The following is a 13,221-nucleotide window of genomic DNA, read 5'->3' on the forward strand; positions in this document are numbered from 1 at the left end:
AATTCTTCAGACCTTAAATCTCTTAGCAAATATGGATTAAAATTAAAATTTTGAAGAAACATTAATTGAAGTATTTCATGAACTATTTTCTTTCACCATATCATTATGAAGGAGCTCTTTTAGTGTATAACAAAGCTATGAGCTTGGGTTGGAGTATATACAAGTTTTCATTTATGACTAGAAAGTGGGTACATTTTTCAAAATATGATTTTAATGTATAAGACTTGTTATCTTTTTGTTGTGTTTTTCTAAAAAAATTTCTACAGGAGCAATTTGCTTTGATGGACTTCAGCCTTTGCCCAAAAAATTCTATTTCATGGCTTCTGAGAAGGTTTTGTCTATCATTAAGTAGGGTTGAATCTTACCACTGTCAACAATAATTCCTTGAGTTTTCCTCGCTATAAGGTGGTGATTGTGTGTTTTCTTGTGAAAGATCAGAGCCTTTGATGATCTAGCTTTGTGTTTGTGGTGTATGTTTATATGTTTATTATTGTTACATTTACAACAAAAAATGATAGCTTAGAGCAGTGGTCGCCAACTGGTGGTCCGAGGACCACTGGTGGTCCATGAGGTCCGAAAGGTTGGCGACTGCTGGCTTAGAGCATTGTTTCCCCAAAAAGATAGCAAAAGATGCTTCTTTTTAAAGTGCCCTGGTTCAAATATATTTCTGCAGTTTGCATATCTTATCTCTCTCTTGAGAATAACAAAGTATATTAACTTACTAGAGATAATTATGGAGGTTGGAAACGAAGGATAGAATATCTATTTAGATAGTGATGGCCAGAGGGAAGGGGCACGGGCTGGGTGGAGCTGGGCAAAGGAGGGGGAAATGGGGACATCGGTAATAGTGTCAACAATAAAAATAAATTATATAAAAAAAAGAATATTTAGAGAAACAGTTTCATAGATCAAACATTAAGAAATACTGACTTGCCCTAGTCAGTGTTTCTCAGTGGTTAGAGTGCCGGCCCAAGCACGGAAGAGTCATGGGTTTGATTCTGATCAAGTGCACGTACCTGGGTTGCAGGTTCGATCCCCAGGCCCCAGTCCGGATGTGTGCAGGAGGCAGTCAATCCATTTGTCTCTCTCACATTGTTGTTTCTCTCCCTCCTTCCCTCCCTCCCTTCCTCTCCCTCCTTCCTTCCCAATTACTCTCTCTAAAAATCAATTGGAAAAATATCCTCGGGTGAGGATTAACAAAAAAAGAAAAAGAAATACTGGCTTAAAGTGTTATTTTAAGAATGATTTTGCTTTCTTTCTTTTCCTGCTTTGTCTTGTTTAAACTGTGAATGATTCTGACACTAAAATCTACCCCTTCCTGTGGCCTTTCATTGTGCTATGTTGGGCTTGTTTCATGACTGCACTAGAAACATCTCAGTGATTTGCTCTCTTTATATTGGCAAGTAAGTCCAGTGTTTTCTGTGACATTTAGCAGAAATGCTTGTTTAGTCAGGATTTCCTTTGGCCTCACATTTTAATGTCCATCTGGTTCCCACTGGAATGAAAGAGAATATCCAACTGGCCTAAATTGTTTATTGTAAGGCAGGGAGTTGTTCTTTTTAACTCCTCTAATCTCTGCTTCTACAGGCCTGTCGTCTTTACTTCAGAGCGTTACTGGGAACCCAGCTCCAGCCAGTGAAACTGCATCCCAGAGCACTTCAGCTTCCCCTGCCAATACCACTACAGTCTCTAACATAAAAGGAAGAAATCTACCCTCCAATACCCAATCCTTTATTCCCAAAAGCTTCAACTATTCTCCTAATTCATCGACATCTGAAGTCTCTTCAACTTCAGTCAGCAAGGCCTCAATTGGGCAAAGCCCAGGGCTTCCAAGCACTACGTTCAAGCTGCCATCCACCTCTCTGGGGTTTACAGGCACCCACAATACTAGCCCTGCTGCCCCACCTCCTGAAGTTGCCATGTGCCAATCTTCAGAGAGCTCCAAGCCAAAGCTGGAGTCCGAGTCCACCTCCCCAAGCCTGGAAATGAAAATCCATAACTTCTTAAAAGGTAATCCTGGTTTCAGTGGCTTAAACTTAAACATCCCAATCCTGAGCAGTTTGGGGTCCAGTGCCCCAGCAGAAAGCCATCCCTCAGACTTCCAGCGTGGCCCTACTAGCACTTCAGTTGACAACATTGATGGAACCCCTGTGCGGGATGAACGCAGTGGGACGCCCACCCAGGATGAGATGATGGACAAGCCCACATCCAGCAGTGTAGATACCATGTCCTTGCTTTCTAAGATCATTAGCCCTGGTTCTTCAACACCCAGCAGTACAAGATCACCACCCCCCGGGCGAGAGGAAAGCTACCCCAGGGAGCTCTCCAATTCTGTACCTACATTTCGACCCTTTGGCCTGGTCAGTGAATCATCCTATAAGCAGCCTTCTGATGGAATGGAGAGACCATCTTCCCTGATGGACTCTTCACAGGAGAAGTTCTATCCAGATACTTCTTTCCAGGAAGATGAGGATTACCGAGATTTTGAGTATTCAGGGCCTCCACCCTCTGCCATGATGAACCTAGAGAAGAAACCAGCCAAGTCTATCCTGAAATCCAGCAAGCTCTCTGAGACCACCGACTACCACCCAATCCTGTCCAGTTACAGCCACAGGGCCCAAGAATTTGGGGTAAAGTCTGCCTTCCCTCCATCTGTAAGGGCCCTCCTGGACTCTAGTGAGAACTGTGACCTTCTCTCACCTTCCCCTGGGCTGTTTGGTGCCTTCAGCATAAGAGGGAATGAATCTGGGTCTAACCGGTCACCGTCACCGAGTAAGAATGATTCATTTTTCACCCCTGACTCCAACCACAATAGCTTGTCTCAATCTACCACTGGGCATCTCACTGTGCCACAGAAGCAGTACCCAGACTCTCCTCACCCAGTCCCACATCGTTCCCTTTTCTCTCCGCAGAATACCCTTGCTGCTCCCACGGGCCATCCACCCACATCAGGCGTGGAGAAAGTCCTGGCCTCCACCATTTCCACCACGTCGACGATTGAGTTTAAGAATATGCTTAAAAACGCCTCACGAAAGCCCTCAGATGATAAGCATTTTGTCCAGGCCCCCAGCAAGGGCGCTTCAAATGAAGGTGTCAGTCTCTCAAACCTCACCCAGCCCAGCTTGACCACCACTGAGCAGCAGCAGCAAGAAGAGCACTACCACCGCATAGAAACCCGCGTCTCCTCCTCCTGCTTAGACTTGCCTGACAGCACTGAAGAAAAGGGGGCCCCTATAGAAACCTTGGGTTACCACAATGCATCCAACAGGAGGATGTCCGGGGAGCCCATACAGACCGTAGAGTCCGTCCGAGTTCCTGGGAAGGGAAATAGAGGACATGGGCGAGAGGCTTCAAGGGTGGGTTGGTTTGATCTGAGCACCTCAGGCAGCTCTTTTGACAATGGCCCCTCAAGTGCCTCTGAGTTGGCATCCCTTGGGGGTGGGGGCAGCGGAGGCCTCACTGGCTTTAAAGCAGCACCATACAAGGAACGGGCACCCCCATTTCAGGAAAGTGTCGGCAGCTTTCGTTCCAACAGTTTCAACTCAACATTTGAGCATCATCTTCCCCCATCCCCCTTGGAACATGGGACACCCTTCCAAAGAGAGGCAGTGGGGCCGTCATCTGCCCCGCCCGCCCCTCCTAAGGATCGTGGTGGTGTCTTCTCTCGAGAAGCACCCGCTCATCTACCCTCTGTGGATCTTTCGAACCCCTTCACAAAGGAGGCCGCCTTGGCCCATGCTGCCCCGCCCCCCACTCCTGGAGAGCACAGCGGAGTTCCTTTCCCCACCCCACCCCCTCCAGCCCCTGGGGAGCATAGCAGCAGTGGTGGGAGTGGTGTCCCCTTTTCTACTCCACCCCCACCTCCCCCTGTTGACCACTCTGGGGTTGTACCCTTCCCAGCCCCACCACTGGCAGAGCACGGAGTGGCAGGAGCAGTGGCAGTATTTCCCAAGGACCATAGTTCTCTCCTCCAAGGGACCTTGGCTGATCATTTTGGGGTGCTCCCAGGACCCAGGGACCACGGGGGCCCCACCCAACGGGACCTCAACGGCCCTGGCCTTAGCCGTGTACGTGAGAGCCTGAGCCTACCCTCCCATTCTCTGGAGCACCTGGGCCCAGCCCATGGAGGAGGTGGGGGAGGCAGCAACAGCAGCGGTGGCCTCCCCCTGGGTCCCTCACACAGAGACATCATCAACCGGAGTGGTATGATTTTGCGGAATCCCCGGCCAGACTTTCGGCCTAGGGAACCTTTTCTCGGCAGAGACCCTTTCCACAGTTTAAAGAGACCCAGGCCACCTTTTGTTAGGGGCCCTCCGTTCTTTGCACCAAAACGCCCATTCTTCCCTCCCAGGTACTGATGGAGACCAAGGGAAAGGCATTTTGAACAGTCGAGAGAGCATTGGAAGTAGGAGTTTGGTTTATTGTTGTTTGTTTTTCCTCCTTTGATTTATTTTTCTATGACCAAGGGCCTCCCTTCCAAAGTAAAAAGTCGTACATATATGCTTACATTTCACTATTCCATCCAGTCCTCCCTCCCACGGCACTTACCTACCTTCCCCGAGTTGTTTGTATTTTAGGGGGTGGAGGGGAGCAGGCAAAGGAACACAACCAAAGCCACTTCCTTTGGCTGGGAGTTTGAGGGACGGGAAGAAAAACAAATCTGCTATTACCCCATCTATTGAAGAGTATTACTGCGTTTGAAATAAAACTTCCACCAGAACAGATAATAATGTGCAATGTTGGGATGTTATTTTGGGTTTGGCTTATCAGTAGTCAATGGAAGGGTTCCTGCCCCCTTCTCTCTGCAGCTACCCTAACTGCTGTAACCAGCTTGGCTCCCTTCCTTGTGGCTCTGTGCCCTGCTGACAGCCAAGAGATGTTGCAAGGGAGGAAATGCGGGAGAGCTCAGCGCTGTCATGCTGTTCTGCTTTGTTTGTTTCAAAAGGCGTGTGGAAGCTGAGCTCTTTACCTTTCTCCTCAAATCTTAATTTAACCACCACACAAAAGGCAGCCTTTCCACAGCACTGTCAGGCCGCAACTGAGGAGTGCTCTTCTGTCCTAGTAAACGTTTTTCCTCTTTGTTTTTGGAATGGAAGAGAGCAGGCTGAATATATTTTGAGGTTAAAATACGGAGTAATTACAATAGAGAGTTAGAGAAGGGGACTATTAACAGTGTGATGTGACCTGCCCATCCTTCATAAACGAGAGAGTGGCACCGTTTTTGAGATAGTTCCGCTCCTCTGACACCCAGCTCTTCCTGCTTTTCTGTCTTGGCTTTCTCAGCTTCGCTTCTGCTATGGCCAGAAAGTCGCTCCAGTTGACAGTTGTCACAGAGGTGGAACTGTACTATTGTCCCTGTGTTTTTTCATGTAAGAAGTAGACGTTTTTTACCCTGGTGCCTCCCTAACGTAAGTGATACTTGTTGGCATATTTCAGCAAAGGTTAACTACCAGGGAGAGGGCATTGTCTTTATCTTTCCTTTCCCCTTGCCGTGCTCCTGTATTCACCCCATTCTTGGTGTTTATTTCAAAGAAGGTTCAACAGCATCATTCTTTATATTACACCTCTTCAGATGTGTCCTAGTAACAAGTGAGTATTACTAGACATGTTTTTACAGAGGAAACTGGAGGACATGAGAAATCCAAATTACCCCACTCCACAGTAGCTGCCCATCACATATCAAGGCTCAAGCCTTATCCTCACTTCCCACTCCCAGTAGGAAATAAAGGATGTTTCTGCTCTTAGTCATTTCACATAGAAAGTTCTGCCTGAACTGAAAGGCTTCTTATTTGTGTTTCTACAGAGAGTACTGGGGGATAGACAATCACAGCACTTTGAGTGTTTCTATCTTTATATTTTAGGGACATTGAAAAGCAAATGTTGCGTTACTATTTGTTATTTAGTGTCTTATCCTAAGGTACACACACGGGTAAACTCCACCTAGATGAGTAAAACAATATGAGTGTTTTAGAGAATCCTAGTAAGTTTCCTATTTTCTTCCAGGTTAGTATAGAACTACAGGAAGTGGGATTGCTTTGGATTCCTGCAGTGAAACCTCAAAGGTGGGGAGAAGACACTGTAGTGACAGAAGGTGATGCTTTGTCTCAAACTTGCTTTTCAGATAAAGAACAGCTTAAGCCAGGTGTGTCATAGTTTGGGGGTTCTCTGTAAGTTATTCCATGTTATTTATTTGGGCTCGCTATGTGTCCTGTGGTTAGGGTGCTGCAAGTCATTCATCTCCCTAATGCATTTCTGGTCCTAGGCCAACTAACTGTTCTTTCTTCCTTTGACCCTCTCAAGCCTCTGCCCTGTGGCTCTCCCACACCAAAAATGCATGATACCATGACCTTGTGTGTGGGATGGGGTATATAGTGTAGCAAAGCAAAGAAACAGTATAGTTACATTGAGTCCTCAGACATTTGTTTAGGAAAACCTATAAGTAGGGCAGTGAGGGTGGGGAGGGGGAATTCTATTTGACTCAACTGAAATAGAATTTTTTTTTTTTTTTGCAGAAATTAAGGGGGATGTTTTTCATTCTAGAATAAAAGAATGTGAATTCTTTCTGCTGCTCTTGTTTAAGCTAATAGTAGTGTTTACTTGAAAAGGCTCTCTGACCATTTGGTTTTATAAGAAAATATGGGGATGTTAGGAAAGTGGCCTCCTGAATGTTGGGGCAGAGAAATTGTCCTCAAAAGTATGATGGCTAATACATGAAAGGAAGACCGTGTACAGTTTTAAAGATGGACTTTTAAGGGCTGGCTTTCTTTTGTGGGCTGTTTTGTTTTTAAGCCACAAAATCCTCCAAGCGCTTGTTTAGGATGGAAGTGAGGATTTGTGTGACTTTGAGTTGTTCACTTTAAGGAACTCTTGTCTACAGCAGTAAATGAAGACGACAATGTACATATGTGATATAGTGAAACAAAAGACAATTCTGGTATTCATAACATGAAACAGGGGTTTTATTCTTTCTGTGTCTGTGATTTAAAACTCCGTGCCCATGCTCTGACTTTTGTATTTCAACCTGAGTTTAAAAAAATAAACAAGATATTTTTTAAAGAAAGCATAACATAGTGTGTCTTGGAAAGGACATGATTCACAGGAAAGCAGAATATGCGAAGTTGTTACTAAGGTCTTTGGTGCTCACTGTAAAATCACAGACAGAGAGTTAGTGGGGATTGTGAGTACACTGGCACCACCTAAAACTCTGATACAGCGTCAGAAATGAGAGTCCTTAAGTAGTTTGTAAGTTTACTCTTCAGTGAGCTTAGAGGGAAGCGCTCCCTGCTTCTGCCCTCCCAAATGTTGAGAGTAAGTAGAATTCGGTTTGATTCCAGGGAGGGTAAAATGATCAGAGAGTAGGACTTTTATCCTTTCCAATCCCAGAGATACAATGTTTGTGATATATATGGTACAGCAAACCTAACTAGATAATGTGAATATGCTAGACTTCCTCATTGCAGAATATTCACTATTTCCTGAAATTACTGGTTCATGCAGAATTAAGCTTCAGCTGTTATTGTTTTGAAGCCGCTGTAAATTACTGCTTTCCCCCCTTTTTCCTCCCCTCCCCTTTTTTGAATGGGCGGGGGTGCCTGTTAAAATTAGAGATGTTCTATGATATTCTCACGTGTTCAGTGTGGAAAACAAAACAAGTACATGCTTTAGAGGCAACAACATTGAAATCCTTTTGAAATGTGTATTATCGCTTAATAAAATAACTAGTTCTCAAGGTTTGACATTTTTCTTTGAGATTTGGGGCTTCAGCCAAGGGCCTCTGGCTTCTCTGGTGAGGGCAAAGAGTAGGAAACTTCTCCAGGAGCTGAAACTGCTGCTTTGTGGCGAAGGCCTGTCCTTGGAATATCGACATTTTCTCCAGCAAAGACCCTACATGACTGTCCAGGGCTGAAGGTGAAACCAACTACAGAATGCAAAAAGAAAAGCCTGGATACATCTCTGAAGATATGATTGGATTGGCTTTGGTCTGAGTGTGTGGGGAAAGCATGGTTGGTGTGCCTGCACACTTCGGAGGCTCACACAGATACCGCAGACCACCCATCTCGTCCCTTCCTGTGACCATGTGCACCTTCCTCTTCCAGCCATTCCTTTCTTTTTTTAAGTCTGTTTGTCTCCAATATTACGTTTTTGTTTTCCAGTTTAATAAAATATGGTTTCCTTTGTGGTGTGGTTGGCTCTTCCCCTCTCACATTGATCTTGTCCACCTGTCCCCTTTGACTTCTGCACTTGGTGTCTCTGAAGGCAATCTGAATCTCTCAAACTCATGGCCGTGTGGGTTTTGTTTGATCCTTTGTGTAATTCAGTTTTGGAAAGGGATTATGGGTGGGATGAGATCAAAGATGTTCAGGGAGTGGCTGGTGGTGACCTGGGCTATACTGTGTGGATAATTATTTGTGTTTGTCTCCAACAAGTACAATTGTGAGCAAAGAAGCATTTGTAAAGCAAGCTAAGGATTTGGAGAGATGACGGGTCCTCAGGCCATCTCTGTACCCACATCTACCCTTTTTTGCTGCATATTAGCAATCTGTCCTACAGAAACCACACAGCCCTTCTTTCTTGCCCCATCCCTTTTCCGTAACCCACAGAGGCTTAAAGAATGGAATGTGGGCTCTCGGGTAGAGAGAGTCACGGGCAGGCATCTAGATCAGGCCTGGGTCACTGGCAGGATAGAGGCTCTAAATAGCAGCCTTGCTTATGTGAAGCTAGACACGTCACCAGAAATTCAGAAATAGCAGCGGCCTGGGAGCACACCCAGAGGGAGGGTGTACCGCTGAACTGACTGCCGCTGGAACCTGGCTCACCCTTTCTTCCTTGTCCCCTCGGGACCTTGACTGCCCACCTGATTCTTGTCTCCACCCTCATGGAAGCAACAGCTTTTAGACTTTCTCATTGGCTTTTCTGGGCATGTTGGAAATGGATCCTTCCCCCAAAATTGTTTTTAGGCCAGTCTGGTATAGGAGGGATGAGTTACTCCCCCATGTATGTAGATACAGTAACACAAACACCATCCGAATGGATTTAGGGTACTGGGGTGTTTCTCATACTTGTTAATGAGTAACTGTATAGACAAGTCCGGTCAGCTGCTGCTCACAATTGCTGAGTAATAACTCACTGCGGCTGCCTAGACAAAGCTGCTACAGGGGCGTGAGAGACATGGGCTCCTCAGTAAACATCCTGTTCTCCCCCCACGTGGAAGAAAAAACTGCATGCGTCAGGTTAAAAGAGCAAGTCAAGTGCAGTGTAAACCATCAAATTCTGACTGCTGGGGGAGAACAGGAGGAACCTCCTATGTTTATGCGTTTGAGAGGAAGGGGATAAGGCTGAGATCTATGTAGAGATTGACGCTGCAGTTACCTGTGGTTCCTTTATTTTTTTCCTTGCCCTTTGTGCTCACTGTGGCCAGAGTCAAAAGTGGCGAATACAGATGTGGGTGGAAGGGCTGGTGAGCAGTGCCAACAGAGAGGACAAATTCAGGCCCCAGCTTTTTGTGTTTGACTCAAAGGGGTGTTGGCTAAACCAGTCCACCCTGGATCTGTTGGGGTTTGTAGCAAATTCAATGTTCCAGAACGTCCTTATTTTTCTTATTACTTCCTTATGTGTTTTTTAAGCCTCACCAACGGATGTTTATTGATTTGAGGGAGAGAGAGAGAGAAAAACATTGATGTGAGAGACAAACAGATTGGTTGCCTCCCATACCCGCCCTGACCAGGGATCGAACCCACAACCTAGGTATGTGCCCTGACCAGAAATCAAACCCCAAATCTTTTGGTGCACCTGGCAAGGGCTCCCTCCCCACTTTTATTTTAATATGTTTTTATTGACTTTTTAGAGAGGAATAGAGAGAGAGAAACATCAATGAGAGAGGAACATCATTGATTGCCTGCCTCCTGCACAGCCCCCACTGGGGGATCAAACCCGCAACTGAAATACGTGCCCTTGACTGGATTCGAACCTGGAACCCTTCAGTCGGCAGGCCGATGCTCTACCCACTGAGCCAAACCAGTTAGGGCAAGGGCTCCCCTTACTTTTGAGAATTACTTTGCTGCGTAATTTGTGGAAAAGAGGTGAGGACTTGAGACCTCTTACATTTTTCTTGGGGTAACGCAGTTGAAATGCATGGAGAGACAGGAGATGGGTGTCACCCTGTGCCTCAGTTTTGCCCTCCCCTGGCTAGGAATTCTTTGCACCTACACAAGACAGTTCAGGCCCCATATCTCCTAGGCAGCCAGGCATTGCCAAAGGCAACAGAGACTAGTAATGGATGGATTTGAAATCTTGGTTACTGGGGAGTGGACCTTAATTGCCTTCTGTAGATGTGTCTAGGACCTTCTTTTGGAGTACTTTGATCTTTCCTTTGTTTTTTACGTCAGCATTGAACCTCAGTTGACATCCCTGCACTGGTTCCTGTGTTTGGGAGACTTCTCTGTTTTTCCTTTGAAGGGTCGTTGAAGAGGCGGCGGGTAGAAGTGGCTGTTTCCTTGTTTCTCTTCTATAGACTCAGGAGATGTCTTGGGGAAGGGAACTAGAGAATTTAGGTGCACCCAAGGCTTTGTTTTCAAAGCCAAGTCCAACTTATTTCCATGCTCCTAATAGGAAGCTTTCCCCCCTTTATTTACTCAGCAAATTTGGTTGAACTTTTTCTCTCTTCATGGCATCTTAAACAATGCTACAGTAAAAAGCTTGGCCCCAACCTAGATCTTTATCACTAAGGGAAAAAGCTTTTTAATAAACCAAAACTCCCCATACCACCCGCTGTACCTTTAGACACTTGGCTAATTGGGTAGCCTCAAAAGCATTTGGTGGCAATGATATAAACCTTTATATATTTTATCTTCTTAAATTTATCTTTTTTACCTCCAATATCTTTTCTGTCTCTTTGATGCAGGGAATTTTTGCTTCTAAGAGCTAAGATAGATTTGGAAGTATGTGTTCATCTGATGATAAGTGGGAAATGTTCTTTACCTTCAGTGGAGAGCATTCTTATATATAAGATTATAACAACAATACCACCTCAACGCTTTAGCGCACTTTAAGATGTCTAAAGTGAAGTAAAACTGAGAATCTCCCAAAACTTGATTAGGGGTCTAGGATACCCTTAACTGAGGATTCCCTTTTCCCTGGACTTCTGTGAAACTTGGCATTATTTCTTGAACACTTCTTTTTCCTTATCTTTAGTCTGCTAGAAAAAATTTCCTTGGCTTTTTATTGGACTCCTCTCTCCAACCTATATATTAAAGCCTTTTGGGCCCCAAACGCTCCAAGCAGTGTACCTGGAGAGCAAGCGGAGCCGTGCTACCAAACGTGATGCATTCTGACTCGACTCTTCTGGTGTCTCAGAGGCAGCAGAGCATGGCATAGTATATAGGCTTTGGATTCAGAGAGTGGGACTTCTCTGAGGGTAATTTCCATGTTATAAAGGGAGCATAAGAAGAGCTACTACTTGTCAGGGTTTTTTCTAGGAATTAAGATAGTGAAGACAAGCACTCGGCACATAGTAGGTGTTCAGTGATACTCTGTATGGAAATAAGAGCAATTTTAGGGATGCTTCCCAGGCAGGCTGACTGGTTAAAATTCCCTGAGGCTGAGACAGAGTGGGCATAGTTCAGAAATGGTAGCAGAACCGGCAATGAACGAATTGGCCTTAGCTAGCTTGCTTTTGCTGGCTTGCTTGCGACAGAAGGAGAAATTGAATAACTTGAAATTCCTTCCTTCATTGCAGCACTGGTTACATAGGCGATGATGTAGTTGTTGATTGATCAGCATCCCACACACAGCTCAGTGCATTGCACGTAGTGAGTAGCCAGTAAATGTTTGAGGGATGAGTATAGGAAGCTGCCATAATAATGGAACTTACTTATTCCATCATCTCTCTATTCTCCACACACAGAAAGGACAAGGTAGAATGATTAAAAAATGTGTGTCAGTATATGTACCCTTTGGAGTTTCAACTCATACAATGATTGGTACATTCTTAATTCAATAATTTATTGAGCACCTGCAATGTAACACTCCTGTCCTTTTTGGTGCAGAGCTATGGAAAGAATTCTGCCTCTTTTCACACTTTGTGAATGCCACTTATAAATCCTCACTTACCTTTTCCCAGACACACACACACACACACACACACACACACACACACGTGATATCCCTTTTCCACAGTCTTATTTCTTTTTGTATTTCAGGGTGTCTAACATGTAAGAAGATGGAGCCAAGATCTAGAATGGTGCCTGTGACTCAGATCAACTGCTGTCTTTCCCAGACAGAACCTCTGGCCTCCGGAAACCTAGATTAAACAGCATTTTCTGACAGCTCTTCCTCCTCAGTCCTTGATTCCATCACCACTGGGAACCTGAGCACGAACTCTAACCACCCCCACCCCCAGGTGAGGGCACTAATGGGCATCACTGAGAACCTCATAGCTGCTCCAAGTCCACTTTCCCTCTCACTTGACTAAAATCTGACTGATACTTTGTTTTTACTGTGTAAGAAAATAAATATACCTAGTCCTGTATCCTAGATATAGTATGGAAAGAGAAAAGAAGGATAAAGGAAGTTGAAAGCCAGAATGGGGATGAGAGGCAAAGGTCTTGCGTAGGAAGCAGAGAGCCAAGATTCTGGGTCAGGCACCTCTTTCTGAAGTAAACACTATTACCAGTGGTGGAAAGCACAGGACTTGGATTAAATCCAGAATTAGCACTTAAACTGTTTGACTTTAAATCACTTAGCTTCTCTGACTTTACTAGTAAATTTCTCATCTATAAGATTTAGAGGTCTCCTAGGTCCCTCTTAAGCACCATGAGTCTGAAGGGACTCCAAGAAGTGCTCTCTGCAGATGCTCTGCTCCAGCTCTTTTTTTTTAAAAAAATTATATATATATAATTGATTTTTTACAGAGAGGAAGGGAGAGGGACAGAGAGTCAGAAACATCGGCGAGAGAGAAGCATCGACCAGCTGCCTCCTGCACCCACCCCCCCTCACTGGGGATGTGCCCCCAACCAAGGCACATGTCCTCGACCGGAATTGAACCCGGGACCCTTCAGTCCCCAGGCCGACGCTCTATCCAGTGAGCCAAACCGGCCAGGGCTGCTCCAGCTCTTAAAGCTGTTATATTAATTTATTCTAGTGGTTTGTCCTTACTGTTGCCCATTACCTTATACCAGGGGTCCTCAAACTTTTTAAACAGGGGGCCAGTTCACTGTCCCTCAG

General features: G+C 45.2%; 1 protein-coding gene across 8 annotated transcripts in view; it reads left to right on the top strand.

Moving 5' to 3' along the window:
- RPRD2 (regulation of nuclear pre-mRNA domain containing 2) overlaps positions 1–8,177 on the top strand; it is a 67,252-nt gene extending 59,075 nt beyond the window's left edge. For 3 of the 8 annotated variants that reach the window (XM_059673182.1, XM_059673183.1, XM_059673181.1), the window contains one exon: positions 1,588–8,177. In XM_059673182.1, the coding sequence (XP_059529165.1) occupies positions 1,588–4,358 (2,771 nt within the window). In that variant the 3' untranslated portion in view covers positions 4,359–8,177. The remainder of the gene's footprint in view (positions 1–1,587) is intronic. The other 5 variants (XM_059673187.1, XM_059673186.1, XM_059673189.1 and 2 more) reach the window with 3 other exon arrangements.
- The last annotated feature ends 5,044 nt before the right edge of the window (positions 8,178–13,221 follow it).

The sequence above is a fragment of the Myotis daubentonii genome, chromosome 18, assembly GCF_963259705.1.
Source record: "Myotis daubentonii chromosome 18, mMyoDau2.1, whole genome shotgun sequence".
Classification (NCBI taxonomy): Eukaryota; Metazoa; Chordata; class Mammalia; order Chiroptera; family Vespertilionidae; genus Myotis; species Myotis daubentonii.